This window comes from Lasiodiplodia theobromae, assembly GCF_012971845.1.
Source record: "Lasiodiplodia theobromae strain AM2As chromosome Unknown scaffold_2, whole genome shotgun sequence".
Taxonomy (NCBI): domain Eukaryota; kingdom Fungi; phylum Ascomycota; class Dothideomycetes; order Botryosphaeriales; family Botryosphaeriaceae; genus Lasiodiplodia; species Lasiodiplodia theobromae.
Genome location: NW_023336495.1, coordinates 595,908 through 614,175, shown reverse-complemented (window position 1 = coordinate 614,175; position 18,268 = coordinate 595,908). Strand labels below are relative to the sequence as shown.

The window sequence follows — 18,268 nt, the reverse complement described above, 5'->3', positions numbered from 1 at the left end:
TCTGCATCTAGAAATTCACACCCCGGCGTAATCCTACTCAAAAATGGACTGCCATCAGCTTGAAGGAATGTCTTCCATTGGTTCTGTGTCGCAGCTGCCATTCCCTCGGCGCCACGGCGATCCTAGTTTTTCTGTGAAGGTGACTAAGTACGACAATCATGCCAGAGGCTGGTAGGATGTGGTGTCACCCCTCGCAGCGGGAAGCTAGCGTAAAAAACTGTGGACCCTGATTGCAGGGGGTTTGAGAATACTCGGGGACATGATAGGTCAGAATTGCGTATTTCCGTGAAAAAGCAACTTTGCCATAGCACCCGGCTCCGGAATCCCCCTGTGCTGTGTTGCGGAAGGCCCGTCGGTAACCGTGCACCCGCCGACCGAATCGCCGTAGTCGCCGCCACGGAAATTCCAGAACTCCAGCCGCTACCGGATCCGTGAGTACCATCCCGCCTTCTCGTTGTTTTGGTTGATTGTGTTTGGGTAGCGAAGGCGGGTTCCGGAACGGGAACGGAGCGTATGACCAGTCTTGTGCGCAGAATCATCTCGAAGTTCAAGGCGCGCAGTGGAGGCCGTGTTTGCGCAACCATTAGCATGCCAGATAGCCACTTCGGCTACTGACGTAAGCCCTCTACCATGACACTATGACGAGAAGGCCCGGTACGTGTCACTGCGGGGCCGAGACGGATCGCTGCAACTATTGAGACGGCGTGTGTGCATTGTTGCGCAATTTCTGCTCGATCCCAAGGCCCCTCCGAATAACATCACCCGGCCCAGTCTAACCAGTCCATCCAGTCCAGGTTGTTGGCATAAGCCATAGGGAGGTTGAGATCAAAGGGTTGCAACGCGTTCTGGTCGTTCTGGATAGCCTGGTCGATCTCAATGTCAGACATCGTCGAGAAAAGGAGCGGTTGCGGCGTGACTGTAGTCTCCCCCGCCCAAGACGTAACCGCAGGGAACTGTGCCCCAGGAATAGCATCGGTTGAGACTGGGGGTACAGCCTCAGGGATAGACTGGCGGTGGTTGTGTTTTTGTGCGGGCATTGCAGAAATGCTGCGCCCAAGCATGGCCCTCAGGTATCTCCCGAGTATTGCAGAGACACCCTCTCTGTGACGCGGTGTGGTCCCAATACGCTCCAGTGCGCCAGCAGTCTCTTCGATGAGGTGGCGAACGCTGGGAGCTAGACTTGCGCTGAAGCCTGCTCCGAGGCTGTGGAGGCGTAGGGTGAAACAGGCGGCAAAGGCAACCATGATAGCTGTATTGTTCGGCATCGACGCTAACTCCTTCTCGCCGTGCAAGGCAGCACGCATGACATGTAGCGCGGAGGACAGACCGGCTGCTCGGAAGAACCTCCTGACTTCAGCTGGAGCAGTGGGGTGGTTGACAACGCTACTGTAGAGTGACAGCCTCGTGTGGCTGACGAGAATCTGAACGTATGGTGGGAGGCGATATCCCGCTAACATCGTCAGCTCATTAAATTTGGCCGGGATTGCTGGAGACGTACGTTGCTGAGCGTAGGCCCAGATCCGATGCCATTGCTCGAAGAAGCTATCAATCATCGTCTTGATGCTGTGGCACTGTAAGCAGTGCTCTCGCGTAGGACCCACGGCGGAACTTACCGCTGAACAGAATCGGAAGGCGATGCAACGTCTGGCACAAAGAGATCGCAGCAATCCCGAATGTTTTTGATCAGAACATCCAGGTCTCTTCGCATTACGGCAACAGAGACGATGGAGCTGTCCCAAATGTCGGCAATGTCCGAGATGTGCCATGCATCGCATCTGTCAACCAGCGATGTTTTCGGCACCACCGGCACACGTCCCCTGGCAAGACAGACGCTGTGCGAAGACTGTCAGCACTAAATCGACCAAACCGGCAAGATGTAATTACCCTCGATCAAGCACGAAGAGCGAGAGCCAAGTCCTTTCCCTCCTTCTGAGCAAGCGTCTTCCCAACATGGAGGACGGATCGACATTCTCAAAGCCATCCAAGTAAAGGGCCTTTTTGGCGTCGATAGTGTCAGATCCAGTGTAGCCCTGCATGCTAGCATCGGGTACGTTATTAGGGGAAGGGGTGATGATTTTGTGCAACGCAAGGTCCATGGCGACGGTTAGGGCGGCGGAAAGATAAGAGCAAGTTTCGTCGTCTGCCCAATGATCTCCAAACGACAGCCAGGGGACATTGACCATAAAAGCCAGTACGACCTCGACGGATCTGTAGCGCTCTATCATGGCGGTGTGGGCAAGTTTCCTGCTGTGAGCAGAAAGCCTTTTTGAGAGAGCTTCAGCAGTAGGGATGAACAGAGCAGAAGCGGCCAGGATTGAGGTTAGCAGAAAGGATGAGCGCCCGCGGACAAAGGACAGAGAGTGCACGAATCTATCCATGCCCCATCTCGTGTGCGTCAGGTGCTCGAAGAAGCTTTGCTTGAGGTCAGTATACAATCGGCATACCGCATGGAAAGGGATGCATACTACTGAAACAATTCATCAGCTTCAGCTTGGGTGACGAGCCCGAGTTCAATGGGGTCCATATCAGGGCTAACATCTAGCTTGGGGCGTAGAGGACTAAAGAAAGCCAGGACAGACTCGCTGCTTTGATCAACATCTTGATAAGGGCCGGAATTGAGCCGCAGCCTGGAGAGGTCTGAAGCGTGAGCCAAAAGCTGGAGTGGATTCTCAGCATCATTCAAGGGATAGTCGGCAACAGCAGTGACTGGGGTCGAAGAGTCAGGGCTAGAAGGATTCGAAGGGGAGTAGTCGTCGTTGTGGAGGCCAGCGGATTGAGCATAGTCGTCAAGGCTTGCGTCCCCCCCATCTTTGGAGGCGCGGTCTCCTTGCGGCAGGTGGCGAACAGCGTTCAGCAGGTGCTCGAGGTGTAGAGCTGCGTCGTTGGTCTTGGGGTCGGTGCGTCCAGACTGCAGCTGCTGGACTGCCTGCTCGACCTGGTATATGGCTTTCGCCAAGCCTGTGCGTTTGCTGTCTAGGGTCAGAGGGGAGGCCAGCCTGGGGCAAAGTGGAGACATACTTCTTGGTGCCCTTCTGACGACCGACATGGTGTGAGGGAATGACGCAATCGGAACCCTTTTGACGGCACTTTTTGCATACAGTGGCGCCGGGATCTCGGAGGCATTTCGTCTTGGTGCGGCGGCAGGCGATGCAGGCGGCCTGCTTGTTGCTCTTTGCGCTGCTCTCGCGCGTTGGATCGTCCATGGCGGGCAGGAGCGCAGGCGCAGGGCGTCCGGGAGCGACAGCCGTCTCGTCTCGGCGACGGAATGCTTTAGGCGCGCATGCTGTGATGATGATTGCGCGGCGGAGAAGTGGACGGGTTCGGCGCGGGCTGGGCCGGCTGTGGCCAAGCACCCAAGCTTCCTCTGTGTCTCCGCCGCTTACTCGCGCCCAATCCTCCCCGCATTTCCATCACCACCACCAAGACCCTCTCCGCTGCGAGCGGAATCCATCGCCGTCCCCTCTAGTCAGCACGCGCTCGGCATGCTCGGTTTATGAGCTGTTTTCCTCGGTCGTGCGGCCCCCGCGACGCCGCTCGTCCCACCGGAGCTACTTTTAAACCCGAGTCGCCAGAGCTCCAACCTGCATGTGAGCTGCATCAACACTTAGCCGCCGCCGCCGAGCAGCATCCGTCTCTCACACCTCAACTCCACCCATTGGCGCCATGTCGAAGCTGTCCGAGCCGCTGAAGGCCCTCATCAACGCCGGCTTCGCCCGCCCAGGCCCTGCGCCCGCCCCGAAGGGCATCCGCTCGCTGTTCGAACGCATCGCGAAAGACTCGGCCGCGAAGAATGTCGCGACACCGTGCTGGCTCACCATCGCCACGGCCACTTCGATGACCATGAACTCGCCCGCCTCGATGAAGGAGCTCTTCGACATCGCCACCGCCTCCAAAGACCAGAAGGCCGCCGTCGACACGGCCGAGCTGATGCGCGAAGTCGGCCTCAAGTGCATCGGCTTCAACGGCATCCCGCGCACAATCAACTGCCTGGGCGCCTTCCGGGGCAGCCTACCCGAGAACGTCGTCCGCAGCCTGTCAACAACACCCACCAGGTCAGTTAGCACTCCATCCCGCGCCTACTACTCCGCGCAACACAAACACGAGACAACTCGGAACTAACAGCCGGCCGGCGTTGCAGAACACCCACCACCCAGAACCTCGAATCCATGCGCACGCGCGGCTTTGGCCTGTGGTCCGACATCTACCGGCCGTTCGACGAGAAGCTGCTGGCCAAGCTGGCCGACTCGCACCCGGACCTGCCCGTGCACATCATCAACAGCCACTACTCGGCCCTCTTCACCGACCCGCCCGAGAAGGCCACGCCGCGCGTCGGCCGCACCTTGACGTCGCTGGTCGGCATCTCGTGCCTGCGCGCCCAGACCGGCGTCGGTCCGCAGGTACTGTCGCACGTTTTCGGCCTGCGCAAGGCCTTTGACGAGGAAGGAATCAAGACGAATGTCGAGGCCGACATCCCCGGCGCGCGCTGGCTGGCCAGCGAGGAAGGCAACTTTTGGATACTGCAGACGGTGGATGAGATCGTGAGGGAGATTGGGGCTGGTGAGGGGACGACGTACGCGCCGGGTCTGCGTGCGAAGTTGTAAATACGTGGTGGAGATTGGAGAGAGAAGACTTTTCATAATGTAAAAAATAAAAAATTGGATATATTCAGAAAAGAAAACGCTGGCTTATGCACAGAAAGTATTAACACCTCTATTTACTCCATGGTCTTCAGATCCTCTGCCACCTTAAACTTCGCATCCGTCTTGCTCTGGACCTCTTCGACAGAAACACCGGGAGCAACTTCGGTGAGTGTCAACCCACCATTCGCTCTATCGACTTGGAACACGCACTAATCAATGTCAGTACTCAAAAGCCTCAGTAAACCAAGCTTGTTAAGGAGGCTCACCATGTCCGTTATGATCGTGCTGACCACCTTCGCACCAGTTAACGGGAGCTTGCACTCCTGCACGATCTTCGAAGACCCGTCCTTGGCAACATGCTCTGTTGCGACGATGATCTTGGTGATGTCGGGATTCGACACGAGGTCGATAGCGCCTCCCATGCCCTTGAACGTCTTGCCAGGAATCATGTAGTTGGCGAGGTCTCCAGACGCGCTGACTTGGAGAGCCTATATCAACGTGCGTTAGCTTGACAATCAAACTTGAACAGGACTGATATGAAAACTTACACCGAGGACGGAAACATCAACATGGCCACCGCGGATCATGCCGAAAGATTCAGCGCTGTCAAACGTCGAAGCACCGGGCACGAGCGTGACGGTCTCCTTTCCGGCATTGATGAGGTCGGGGTCGACTTCATCCTCCGTCGGATACGGTCCCTTGTTCGAATCAGCATCCAGCTCGTGAATAAGAATCTCAGGAGGAGAGGGGAGAAGTCGTCCATACCATTCCCAGCAGCCCGTTCTCGCTCTGGATCCACACCTTGACCTCGGGATCCAAAAAGCTCGGCGCAAGCGTCGGAATGCCCACGCCGAGATTGACATAGTACCCCTCCTTCAGCTCCTTCGCCGTCCTGCGCGCGATGCGCTCCCTCTTTGGATCGAGCTTCTGCTCCTTCCCCACCTCCCTCACCTTCCGCACCTCAACACTCTTCTCCGCCGTCGCCGGCACAATCCGATCAACAAAGATACCCGGCAAATGCACATTATCCGGCTCGATCGCGCCAACCGGCACAATCTCCTCCGCCTCAACGATCGCCACATCCGCCGCCTTCGCCATCAGCGGCGCAAACGTCTTCGTCGTGTACCTGAACTGGCAGTTCCCCGCCTCATCCACACGCCACGCGCGCAGGATCGCGACATCCCCCCTCAGCGCCTCCTCCATCACGTACTCCCTCCCGCCAAACGTCCTCGTCTCCTTCTTCCTCCCGTGCTCCAGCACCTCCTTGCCGCCCTCGCCTCCTAACCTGACCGGTATCCCGCCCGTCTGCACGAGCGTGTTGACGCCCGTCGCCGTGTAGAAGGCCGGGATGCCGGCGCCGGCCGCGCGCAGCCGCTCCGCGATCGTGCCCTGCGGCGTCAGCTCGACGGCGATGCGGCCCGCCAGGTATTCTTTCTCGAGGTGCTTGTTTGCGCCGAGGTAGGAGAGGATCAGCCGCGTGACCTGGCCGGATTGGGCGAGCAGGGCGAGGCCGTATTGCCCGGCGCCGGCGTTGTTGGAGACGGCGGTGAGGGAGTGGAGGGAGGAGGCGCCGCGGCGGGCGATGGCTTCGATGAGGGTTTCTGTGGAGGGCCCCGGGGGGTTAGTCTGGGGGGTTTGGATGTGGTTTGGGGGGGAAAGGGTGCGCGAGAGGGGAGAGGAAGAAAAGGTGCCACTAACGTGCGATGCCGCACACGCCAAAGCCGGCGCTGAGGACGGTCGAGCCGCTTTTCAGGTCGGCGATGGCGTCGTCGGCGCTGGCGTACAGCTTCGATGCGCCTCGGTTCTTGGGCGGCGCTTTGGCGGCTGCTGAGGGGCTGGCATCTTTCTTGAAACCGCGGCGCTCGCTGCGGACGTAGCGGATGGTAACTGGGAGAGGTGCTGCGAGTGGTCGTGATGCGCATAGTGCGGTGCGCGAGGCGGCGCATTGGAGCGCTGGGAGGCCGCTGCGGGCTATTCTGAGGGCGCGCTGTGGGAGCGCCATGGTGGGGGATGCGCCTGGACGGTTAAGAAAACGAAGATGAGGAGAGACAAGAAAAGAAGGAATCTGAAAAAAGAGGTTGTCTCCAGCCCTGCTGTAGGTCTATGCAGGTATAATGCGGCTCTTCAGGATACTTTATGGCGCGATGGGAGAAGAAATAAAAATGGCCGATGGAGAGATCCGTAGAGGCTTTGGGATCCAATTCTAGCTCCGCAGTGTCCTCTTCCTTTTCGCCCTTTCCCGGAGCCAGCTGAAGGAGCCTCGGTGTTTTCTGTGTGTCCCGTCGTAATAATTAACGAGGTTGTTGTGGTCCCTGGCGCGAGCAGATGACGCACTTTCGGCGTCTACATCTGCCCCCGATGAGGCATCCCCCGCAGCTTCGGCTAAGATGACGTATAACATTGTCCAAGCCTTCTCCGCTCCATCTCCGAGCACGCCGTGCCGGCCATACCTCCTTACCAGGCATCCAAGACCGAATCTCGGCGAAAGATGAGAGCTTTGGGTACTGCCAATTCTTCCATTGCCCTTGGTGTCGAGTCCTATGCTAATGTCCTTCTTTCATTGCAGGCAGAAAAGCGCGATGAGATTACCCGGAGAAAAAGAGCTACGCTGGTGACTTCTTTTCGAACTGAGGATATCTACTACAGCTTTCGAACTCCACAGAAACATCTCTCGACTCATTGGGTCATGATTTAATAATGACAGAGCTCCACAAGAAACGCTTCGGGAAAATCCTACAAGCTCCTGCAACAAATCTCCACCAGACCCTCCAGTCTATAACACCAAGAGTATCCTTTCTTTCGTACTCCTCCCATATGGTCAACACAAGTGAAGACTAAGAGACCAGTAGGAGAGGTCCGGATGTGAAGAAACGATCTCTTCATAAACGTATGCCCAAGGCATGACCAGCGAACGAGTTTCAAGACGTACAACAGCGAAAAGGGGGTGATCATCCGGCGGTGTAGCAGCGCAGCTCGAGACCTAATGGAGCTCTCAGTCTCCTTAGTAGCAGTAGAAAGAGTACACTCCATCTATCGGAGATGGTTTCGGATAGACAGATGGGAGAAGCACGGGCAAGTGTAGAACAATCATACGATACCACGGTCGACGCTAACCTAGGATAGAGATACATGCCGTGGATTGCCCCCACGTTCATGACTATCTTAACTAATATGGCAAGACGATGTTCTCAAAGATCCCTAAATCTGCATAAATCAACGAGTAGCTGTCAAATAGCCTCAAACTTCCACATCCGGCGCGGTCCGAAGAACCCCTCGAAGGCTTGGAGCACTTCCGCACGGGCATGGCATCTCCACCATAAACGCCGCGCAAAGACGCGCACGTTGCGCACCTGCCCATACGTACCATCCCGCAACATTGGCACTTCCCCATCAATCATACAGTCAAACCCCCACCATTCAAGAAAAAGATACGTCCTCCCTCTTCCGATGCCCCCAATCTTGCCTCTTCATGAATCACGGGTAAGGTTCGCTGCGATTTGAACTCTAACCTCTAGGCGCCGCACGGATAACGACGGTTGACGAGGGTTACCTAGTATAAAGAGTGGGTCACAACCAAGAAACCACCACCATCACCATCCAACCAGCAAAAGCGGCAATCGCGTATCTGAGAAACGACTCACACCCACCTTTCGACAATGTCCACAAAAACCAGAAATTTAAAACACATTCACACCCTACATCGACGTGCTAGTTAGAGCACAAGAGAAGCATCAGCGACAGCTCATGGCAGTAGCTTGCCATTTTTTTTTCCGGTCAACCCAAAGCAGCACAGTTTCCTGCATGATTCAGCCTGTGTGAGTGAAACGCTGAAAGAAAAAAGGTGCCTGAACGGCTTCCTTCATTAAGTTAGACTGAGGTAACTTCTCTTTCTCTGCACCACCACTATTGAAACATCAAGCAGGAGAAAGAACCGGGAATCCCCAAAAGAGCCAAGGCGAAACCAAAGATGGGGGAACGTCTCACCTACCTAACCCGACTACCACTACCCAAAAACCAAAATGCCTCAACCAACGACAACATTTGCCACCGTAGCGACCGCGACCGGAAACTTTTCTCCGTTCGTGAAGGCGTTCTCCATTGAAGCGGTCCTTTCATGATTTTTCCGGGAGAAAATAATAACATTGCCGTGAGGTAGTTGAAGCAGGGCGACGAATGAACCACGCCACATTAAACACGATCGAATGACAGATGCTAATAGATCGCCGTCGATCGTCCCACCCGCCAGCTAGCGAATGGATGGGGGGTGTGAAAAGTCTGGGTGTGTGGTGGCTAAGTGCGTGCATGCTTTTTGCATGCGCAGCCGGTGTCATCCGAAAACGCCAGCATACCTACTACGTACATACATGAAATGCAAGCGTCTGTCTTGCTTGGTTGTGAAACGAACACGCGCACCGGTGCGGACGCACGGGAGGCGCAGCTGGCGTGCAATTAACTTTTTTTTTCTGTTTGATTTATGTCTGACGCCCTTTGGTACCCAGTTAGCGGAGCAATCTCCGCAGCCTTGTCGGTTGTGTAACGTGAAGGAGTGGGGGAGGGAGGGATGAGAGGAAGTGCAGATAAAACGCGCGCGCGCGGAGAAGCAGGGAGTTTTTGGCGGAATTTGGAAGTTGTGTGCGCAATGTCAGGAGACACATATGCAGGACAATATGGGCGGTGCAAGTTATAGTGGGCATCGGACTGTAGATTCAGCCATACGTTTGGAAGGGATGTCGGTTGAGGAACGAGAGCGGCGGGGGAAAAAGAGAGTGGGTGTAAAGAAAGAAAAGAAAGCCATAGGGGTAGTAAGATTCATTGAATACGTCCGTAGCAAAAACAGCTATAGCCAGAGATCTCTTAGAGGTATAACGACATCCGTCCCAACCAAACGCACCCTCCTCCTACGCCTTCCCCAGCCCCTCATACACCGCCTTCTCACACAACACCCACGGCATAATAACATCCAAATCACAAAACGGCATGATCTGACTCGCAATCATGCCGGCGAGCCCCTTCTCCCTATCAACCCAGTAAAACAGATTCGCAATGCCAGCCCAATGCCCGGTATTCCTGCCCCTCCACATGCCTGACTCGGCGCCCTTGCCGTCCAGGTTCGTCAGCAGGAACGTCAGTCCCCAGCCTTGCGGCGGGTTGCCCGGCTGCTGGTACAGCTCGGGGATGGGGTTTGTCTGGTGTGGCTTGGCGTCGGGGATGCCGGCGCGGGCGAAGTCGGGCCAGGAATCGGGGAGGCTGTTGGTGAACATGGCGTCGACAGTGCGCGGGGAGAGGATGGTGGCGCCGGTTTTGGGCGAGGTGCCGTTGTTGAGGAGGGTGGCGAGGATCTCTGCGCATTTGAACAAACCTGTCAGTTATTTGACTACAGAGAAGATGGCGGCCCTGCGAGGAAAAGGACATATACGTACGGCAGTACTCAACCGGCCTAGCGAAGATGCCAGCGCCGCCGGAATTGAAGATGCGCGCCTGCTCCTCAGGCGTCCTGGCCATCAGGCTGCGGCGCAGCACGTGGTCCTGCTCGGTGACGGAGCTATCGTGGTGCTTGAAGTGGAAGTACGCGAGGTTCTTCAGCATCTCGGCGGTCGGGAACATGCTGACGTTCTTGATGCCGAGCGGCTCGAAGATGTGCTTGTGGAAGTAGTCGTTCAGGCCGAGGCCGGAGACGCGCTCGACCGCGAGACCCGCCCAGTCGATGTTTGTCTGAAAGCACACGAAGTTAGCATTTGATGCGCAGGTATGTGTGTATCGCCGGGTCCTTACGCCGTATTCGAACTTCTCGCCGGGCTGGTTGACCAGCGGCGCATCTAAGACGTCTCTCGCATCGCCCGAGAACTCGTCGAAACCCAACGGCCGGCCCCAGTCCCTGAGCTTAGGGTTGAAGAACGTGTAACCGAAGCCGGCCGTGTGGTCGAGCAGCATGCGCAAGGTGATTTCCTTCTTCTTGGGCACGAGGGTGACGCCGTCGTCTTGGAGGACTTGCTTGTCTTTCAGCTCCGGGAGGATCTTATACAGAGCGGCCGAGTCCTCGAGGTTGAGCTTGCCCTGTTCCACCAATTGCATGCATGCGATGCCTGTGATGATCTTTGTACAGCTAGCGATCCAGAAGACCGTGTCCAGCGACATGGGCGTAGAGGAGGTTGTTGCGCCCGTCTTCCCAGAGCAATGCGAAGCGACGACGTCGCCATTCTTGTCGACGGCGACGAAGACTATGCCCGGGATAGAGCTCTTGGACGTTACGGCATCGATGGTGGATTTAATGGTGGCTTGCGCCTCGGCGGTGACGGACATGTTTGCTGCAGAGCACGAGAATCGCTGAAATTGGAATGGTAGAACGAGGTTACCGGTGGATTGGGTATCTCATGAACTTGAAAGACTGAGTTTTATGTACATTGGTGGCAGGTTGAACAGAGCTGAGCTTGTTGTTTACCCCGCCTCGTGCACCCCGCAATTCAGCACGCGGGGTCTGGAGGGTCCCAGCACTAGGGCTGGGCCTGAGACCGATTCCCTGTCAACCAGCCTCCCCCCTTGCCGGACCAGGCTGATCCATGCTCGGCGTACCGGAATCGGTTTCGCAGAATGAATCGTCAGTCGACGTGGAGGCTGAAGCGGATCCGCTCGTTTCACATCGTCACATTCCGCGCCTTCTCATTGCATGAATCGTCTACATGCGGGGTGCGATAAGCCGGGATGTCATATATCCTCGGTTTAAGCTTTCCTGCTAGGCCTCGGAGCATTCAATTCCAAGGAATCTGCGATTGACCATTATTCATGAACTTCCGTTCTTCCGCCTGGCCGACAGCTTCTTCAGCTCCTTCAAAGCGGCCATGATCAACGGGACAGCAACTGGGCCCAACAGAGGAAGGTAGACTGCGACCTTGTGTTCGTCGGGGAAATAGACTTGGCCGACCATGGATCTCTCGAAGAATGCTTTTTCAGCCCCAGCCTCTGCCACGCGGGCATGTTCCAACGCGCTGCGGAATTTGCCCTCGCGGAGATCATCGCATGCAGCGTGGAGGTGAGCGATAGTTTGTTCAACGGAGATGGCCACGTTGTCAGGTATGGCAATGGATGGCAAGGCCAAGCTCAGTCGCGCCAACGACCCTAGCGTGGACGAAGCGGAAAAGAGGAGCGAGGCCGCACGAATCCGAGTGAGAGTGGTAATGCGCAAGGGCAACGAGTCGGGCGTTTGGGGCACGCCGAGCAGAGAGAGGAGCTGGTTGGAGAAGGTGAGCATGGCGGGGCGGAGAGCTTCCTTGTTCAAAGCCGCCGGATTGGATGCTGTCTTCGCCGGGGGGTTGGAAGGATTCAGAATAAGCACACCACCCCATTGCGGCACCAACCAGCTGTTTCCGCCATTCTCCTTGACCACCATCGGGCTCTGGTTCTCGGCGGGAACGTAGAGAACAAAGTTGACCGTGGGGCCGGTACCTATCGACGGGCTGAGGGGCCATTCGGCGGCGTTGATGAAGCCAGTGAGATCTTCCTTGTGCAGCGTCCACGCATTTTTCTCGCTGTCGAATTCAGGCTCACGAATCGAGGGAGCAAATTTTGCATAGAGCTGGACCTGGGTATCAATAGTGAAGTTGCTGATGGACGACAGCGAGTGTAGCAATGGAGCAATGTACTCGTCCAGCGCAGCCTCAATCTCCCAATCCGAAGGAGCAGAGCCCGGGGTGAAGAGCGAGAAGGTCAGGTGGTAGGTCGGGGCGTACTTGAAGGAACGCGTTTTCTGTCTCTCCAGGGCAGCGGTCGTCTCAGGGCTCAGCGTCTTCATCCTGGCCATGTTTCCCATGCCGGTGCCGGAGAGCAGGTAGGCCAGAGCAGCCTGCTCTTCAGAAAATATGGATTGTAGCTCATTGGCAAGAAACGTGGCCAGGGGAGACGAGGTCGAGGAAGGCGAGGGGATCTGGTTCTGGGTATAATAGACGTCTAGAATAGGCTCGTAGGATCGCAGCTCGGCTCTCGGGGTGGGCCCATTGGGGGAGGGGATCAGGTTCAAGGTCAATGCAATGTCGGTATTAGATGGCTGCGACTGTTCCTGCTGAGGTTCGGCGAGAACGAGCCGAAGATGATGGGCGGAGAAGTCATTGAGGTCATCGAGGGCATGCTGGGTAGTTCGCAGAAGGTGGTGGGCGTCTTGCTCGGGCAGGATGGGGGCGTCAATGGCAATGCGCAGCGGGAAGACGGGGCGACAGGTCTCGGAGAGCGTCAGCAAACACAGGCACTGTGAGGGAGAGAGGAAGCGCACCTTTCCGTCAGCCCAGTCGAGCATCTGCTGCAGAGGCAGGTGGGCGCGGTAGATGGTAGTTGTCTTGAACCATAGCGGCAGGCCGAGCAGGACAGCGACAGCCCAGAAGGACAGGATGACCAGGCGGCGGGTAGTGATGCTCTGCGGGGACTCGGGCGGCGGTGGGGTAATGATGGGGACGGCGTCGACAGGCGGCGGAGCGTCCTTCTCAGGACTGGGGGCTGGGTCGGCCATGTCGCGTCGCGTGGTGATGCGGACACGCGTCTGGAGAGCTGGAGCTGGAGCTGGACTAGGGCTCGGCGACGGCTCCGGCTGAGGCGGCGCCAAGACGGGACAGCTGCGGCGGTCGGCATTTGCCGCGGAGGCGGGCACCAAGGCCGGCCGCCCGGCTACGACTTTTCGCAAATGCCATGGCCGCCTAACATGGCGTTCGTCGCGGTAGGGATGATGGATTTCCCGGCTGAGAACGCCGGCCGGACGAGCGATGTATCACATGGACCTCATCGGCCGCTGAGGACGCCCTGGTGACACAACATGGTCCTTCCGATAGCAAACTCTAAATTGCTGGTTGCCCTCCTTGCGCAGCTGGAAGGGCAGGAGCGGAGGGCTGCTGTATCCCTCGGTGTGCGTTGGTCTGCATGCGTCCTCGCCCTGTCACCTAGCCGCGGCCAGCGACTGCAATTGCATCCCGTCCCGCGTGCTTCTGAGGTTTCCTTGCGGTGATCCTATCGGGAGATCTGCTGCTGCTTCCTGCATCCCGTTAATCCCACGTGCGCCATAGATCGCCCAACCTTAAACAGCCGTCTGGTGCGGGCGAGGTTTGCCTTCGCCTCGCCACCCTCGTCGTTCCATCCGCTTTTTGCCATTTACGTTGCCTCGCCGTCATCCCCTCGTGCTCTGCGCCTGCGCCTGCGCGTTGGCCGGTTCCAACGGTGCATGTTGATCCATCGTGGGTCATATTTACGTCGAGTCGTCGCTGCAACCCTAGCCAAGGCCCACGCACGCCCTGAGCCTGCAGACACCTTACTGAATGCCGCACATGAGAGTCAGCGCCTCGAGCATGCGAGTCATCGGGTTGTGGTGCGTTTGTGATCGCGATAATGGCCGATCTAGGGTCTAGATCACGATCTTTCTCTGGACCCTTGAACTGGCCTCGACGAGGCCCAATTACACCCGCCGGAACATCAGCACGCCCCTAGCGTCGCACCCGCTCGTCTTCTGCTCTCATCATTACACTCTGGGGACGCGCATTTGTTGAAAGAATGCCCATCTTCACCACCTTTGTGCCCGAGCTAGGGTACGTGTACATTCCACTAGCTGCTCCGCAACGCTGGGTACGAACGACCCCCTGCATTTATTGCCCTGCAGCAAAGACATCCATGCCACCCTGGGCCGCCCAATAGGCCCACGACTTGTCTATTCTAGTGGACGTCGACGAGTTTAACAGAAGTTCTTCCACGCGCCTAAACTCAACTAATGGCAATAAAACATTAGCGCCAAGCCTCCTAGGTCACGGCCTTGCTGCTTAGTATCTGCTGGTCAGAGCGATGCCGGTCCTTGGTCCGGATGCGAGTCGAGCCCTGGAAAAAGCTCCACCTGTTTTACATGCTTCATGTCCATGGGCCCAGTCTTGCGTGAGTAATCAAAAATCTTGACTAGTATCATCGGATGACCAACACGCAGAACCGATGCCCACCGGGTCATGCTCCCACCACGGCCAAGGATCCCCTGCTGCAGTTAAACACTCCAGCTTACGCGCCGTCGTTGACTCGTTAAATTCGATCCTCCAGAAGCGAGTCGGCTAGCGCCACTTGTGCGGCTCTGCGTAAGATGGGGGGGAGAAACCTGCCGTAACTGTAACGCCGTGGCAGACCTCACCGGGTGTTTTGACCAAGGATCGGCTACTGTCCTTGCATCTGGGGAAGCAAACCCCGATCCAATTGCTCAGTGTCCAATGGGAGTCGCTCCCGTGCCGCGGACGATGAGGACACGGCATCACACAAGGGCGACTCTCACCCCATGTGGATATCACGCTTCTTAACGGCCAGCCGGCTGCTCCCGAAAATTTCGTCCCTTTTGATCGACTTAGCGGTACCGGATCTCGGCCCGTAAGCACATATCGACCCTGTATCTGACCCCCTTTCGCTCTCAATACGGTACCATCACGTTTTGCACCTCGACCAGCATGTTCTAAGCCTCCTAGGATTGGCCCTAGAAGCGTGTAAAACGGTGAGGGGCCAGTCTCCACGGGCCGAGTGAGTGTTGCCGCCCACTCTGCACGGGCTACCAGTAGCAGAAGGAAGCGACAACCCAACGTTGTCCTTAATCTCTCGCTGGTCGATTTTGATTTTTTTTTGTTGAAGAAGCTTTGTTTCGATACCCGCTTACCCGAACATCCGAATCCGAGAGAACGTGTGAAAAACGCTGCTGCTTTTCCCACACTCGTTCTTGGCCTCACCGGCAACTGCTGATCACCACCTCACAAACAGGGTGGGCGGGCAGCCCCAGGCCACGCCGTCCTCATACCCGAAGGTGACGTCAGCCAACACAGATCCCACTCCCTTTCGTGGTCACTCTCCCAGGCAGAAACTCCCACCTTCCCCAACTCCCACTTTCCCCTCACACCCCAACGCGTAGACCGCTTGATCACTGTCCCTCCTTCTCCCACGTGTTGGTGGCTTCGGGAATGCCACTTGCGTGGTCCAATCACGCAAGCTCAATAGACGAAGCCCTCGTTATTCGCAATCCATCTGCAAACCCCAACTAGCCAGCCCTCATTAGCCGAGGCCGGAGCCTTTGACCGCTTCGAGTAAACAACCGTGTCGATAGAAAAGGAAACCCGTCAATGTGGTAAATGAAAACCTGGTTTTTGCCCACTCCCAACCGAGGAACGCCTCGAAAAGACAATGAAAAAAATTCGTAGGACAGCGCCGTGCGACCATGCTCCCTAGATACGAAGACCGCATATTCATGCAAAGGAAAGGGATGATGCTAGGTAAGAAAAGGCCTCAAGGGAAAAAGAAAAGTCCCGTAGATGAAAGCCGGAAGATAACTTCGGCGCATAACGTATCGGATGCAGGTTCCGCCCAAAAGCCTCAAGATGATGTCAAGTTCGGGAGGCGCCGCTCTTTTGCAACAGGATTGCGCAAGACGGGGGGATTAGAGGGGTCTTCGCTCGGGGGAAAAGGACTCCACTTCCAAGAACTTCTCTCTCTCCACCTCCCGAGCGCGCGTCGCCAAGGATCGTGAAGCTTTCAATAGCGAAAAGATGACCCGAGGCAACCCGAGAAAAAAGAGCGTCATCGCACACAAAACACACTGATCCAATCCAACAGCCGCATTTCGTTACCGTCCCCTTCCCCCTCTGCATTCCAATGTGGCGCCCAACTCCGTCCCTTCTCTCTCTCTCTCCATCATGCGATCTCAGATGCACGCGGTCCCCACACCCAAGCCAGTATGCAGCTCGCCCATCGCATATCAACGTAGCTTAGCCTCTTTTCCACCCTGCGCCCCATTCCTTCCGGATGTGTTTGGCGAGATTTTAGTGGTGCCTGTGCCGCTCTCCGTACATTTGCCCCTCTTCGTATGCGCCTTCCCCGTATTGTTGATGTTGATGGTGGTGATGATGCTGCTGCTGCCCTTGCTCGCCCATCCCAACGTCCATATCCATTGCCGAGCCGAACGGCGGCGGCGGCGGCAGCTCGCCCGCCAACTGCTGCTGGTGCGTCATGCCACCGCCAGGCCCGCCGTACTCGTCCTCGTCGATGGACATCCCACCGGCACCGCCGACCAACCAGTCGAAGCTCTCGCTATCGGCGGGGTCTGTGCTGCTGCTGCCAGTCCCACCACCAGGAGCGGTGCTGCGGATGCGCCAGAACAGCCGCACCGCCTCGTCCTCGGGCAGCGTGCGCAGCTCGTGCAGCAGCCGCTCGTAGCCCGCGATGCGCGCGTTCGTCTCCTCCAGCTTCAGCACCGCCTCCTCCAGCTTGTTGTACGTCGCCTGCTGCCGCGTCTGTTCGCGCGAGTCCGTCTCCCACATGCACTTGCAGCCCTTGGCCCGGCATCGCGAGCAGCTCGGGCGCGCTCCGTCGCACTGTTACCGCCCCTTCTCCACAAAGAGGTGGAGGACGAGTCAGCGGATGGTGAGGTTAAACCTTTCGTATTATTTTCCTCTCTGTGGTTGTGGGGACGAGGGGGGTGGAGGGAGGAGGGGAGGTTCTTTGATCTTCATGTTGTTCTTGCTGGTGGTAGGAAGGAGGGAGAGAGAGAAAAAGGACAGTTCGCTTGAAACGATCAAGGGAATAATTGAAAGAACTTAAGATATAGCCGTATTATACATGGAATTGGAAACTCTGATCTGAAATCTTGAACTGCGGAGCCCGGATGGTTCGGGTGAGGTGCTGACCAATCAGGAAGGGTTTGGGTGTGGTGTGTGCTTGCTCGCCGATGGTAACACAAATGAGGGGCTTCAGACGATGATTGGAGGATCAATTGGAGTGGCAACATCTCGGAGCTGGCAGCGAAGGCTGACAAGGGGCAATTGAAGCCGTAGAAAGCAAGTGGAGATAAAATGTGGTAGGAGAGGAAAATAAACATGTGCACTTATTATCAGTGTATATGGACCTTGGTTTTCTTTTTCTGGCACTCAAAGCAAGCTACCAGGGTGACGGTTCTTCTGCCACGTGCTCGTGCTTGCTGTGCAGCAGCAGTACCGGGCGACAAGTCGGGAGCAACGGCAGCAGACGCAGGGTCAAGTAGATTCGTATCGTGTTTTGTACTCGTCGACGTCGCCGGCGCGGCGTTTGTGGAACTGCTGGGACTGGCGGACGTGGCAGCGGCGGGGAGGATCGGTCGAGGGCTTTGCGGCATTATGGTAGTTCTCATGCAAGAGCTGGTCGTAGGGTAGTGGCCGTCAAGAGAAATGCAGGTTGGAACGTATGCTTGGGTTCCTGGAAGGCGAGGGTGTTGGTAGCAGGCAAACGCAGGCAAAAGCAGGCAAACAAACGGAGGGGTGGAGGAACAAAATTGCGGACGGCGCAGCAAGCAGTGCAGAAAGCAAAAGCAGGGCTAAGTGGCAGACAAGGGACGCGGGGAACTTGAAGCAGAGAAAAAGATAGACGGGCCTCTGCATAAGCGGACCAACAGCACTAAGAGGCCACGAAGCGGCCAATGAGCAGGGCACCAGAGGGTCTCCATTCAAGGCGCCCGCATCTGTATCATATGTAGGGCTGCCGCTTTGACGCGCTCGACCACCGTCTGGGCGATGATGTTCTCGAAGAGTGCGGCCAATTAGCGCGGTTGGACCGGGCCCGGAGGAAGCCCCGTTCAGGTTACGCCGCCATCATTTGCCCAGCTAGCAGTATGCTCG

The 18,268-nt window shown here is 56.8% G+C and overlaps 6 protein-coding genes across 6 annotated transcripts; 1 reads left to right on the top strand and 5 right to left on the bottom strand.

Moving 5' to 3' along the window:
* Positions 1-758: 758 nt before the first annotated feature.
* On the bottom strand, positions 759-3,203 carry LTHEOB_721 (Zn 2cys6 transcription factor; the record flags this gene model as incomplete). The annotated part of the gene is made up of 6 exons (XM_035516551.1): positions 759-1,450; positions 1,499-1,563; positions 1,614-1,832; positions 1,885-2,412; positions 2,466-2,969; positions 3,019-3,203. 6 exons carry the CDS (start codon positions 3,201-3,203, stop codon positions 759-761), a joined length of 2,193 nt encoding a protein of 730 aa, XP_035369480.1.
* Positions 3,204-3,663: 460 nt separating this feature from the next.
* On the top strand, positions 3,664-4,601 carry LTHEOB_720 (Conserved mitochondrial protein; the record flags this gene model as incomplete). Its single annotated transcript, XM_035516540.1, has 2 exons — positions 3,664-4,052; positions 4,139-4,601. The coding sequence occupies 2 exons, from the start codon at positions 3,664-3,666 to the stop codon at positions 4,599-4,601; spliced, it is 852 nt and encodes a 283-aa protein (XP_035369479.1).
* Positions 4,602-4,714: 113 nt separating this feature from the next.
* Positions 4,715-6,642, bottom strand: LTHEOB_719 (Major intrinsic protein; the record flags this gene model as incomplete). Its single annotated transcript, XM_035516528.1, has 5 exons — positions 4,715-4,849; positions 4,907-5,128; positions 5,189-5,338; positions 5,406-6,241; positions 6,339-6,642. The coding sequence occupies 5 exons, from the start codon at positions 6,640-6,642 to the stop codon at positions 4,715-4,717; spliced, it is 1,647 nt and encodes a 548-aa protein (XP_035369478.1).
* Positions 6,643-9,538: 2,896 nt separating this feature from the next.
* Positions 9,539-10,940, bottom strand: LTHEOB_718 (Beta-lactamase; the record flags this gene model as incomplete). The annotated part of the gene is made up of 3 exons (XM_035516517.1): positions 9,539-9,981; positions 10,061-10,352; positions 10,413-10,940. 3 exons carry the CDS (start codon positions 10,938-10,940, stop codon positions 9,539-9,541), a joined length of 1,263 nt encoding a protein of 420 aa, XP_035369477.1.
* Positions 10,941-11,418: 478 nt separating this feature from the next.
* On the bottom strand, positions 11,419-13,134 carry LTHEOB_717 (GPI transamidase component pig; the record flags this gene model as incomplete). Its single annotated transcript, XM_035516506.1, has 1 exon — positions 11,419-13,134. The coding sequence occupies one exon, from the start codon at positions 13,132-13,134 to the stop codon at positions 11,419-11,421; it is 1,716 nt and encodes a 571-aa protein (XP_035369476.1).
* A 3,307-nt stretch (positions 13,135-16,441) lies between these two features.
* Positions 16,442-16,939, bottom strand: LTHEOB_716 (uncharacterized protein; the record flags this gene model as incomplete). Its single annotated transcript, XM_035516495.1, has 1 exon — positions 16,442-16,939. One exon carries the CDS (start codon positions 16,937-16,939, stop codon positions 16,442-16,444), a length of 498 nt encoding a protein of 165 aa, XP_035369475.1.
* Positions 16,940-18,268: the final 1,329 nt, after the last annotated feature.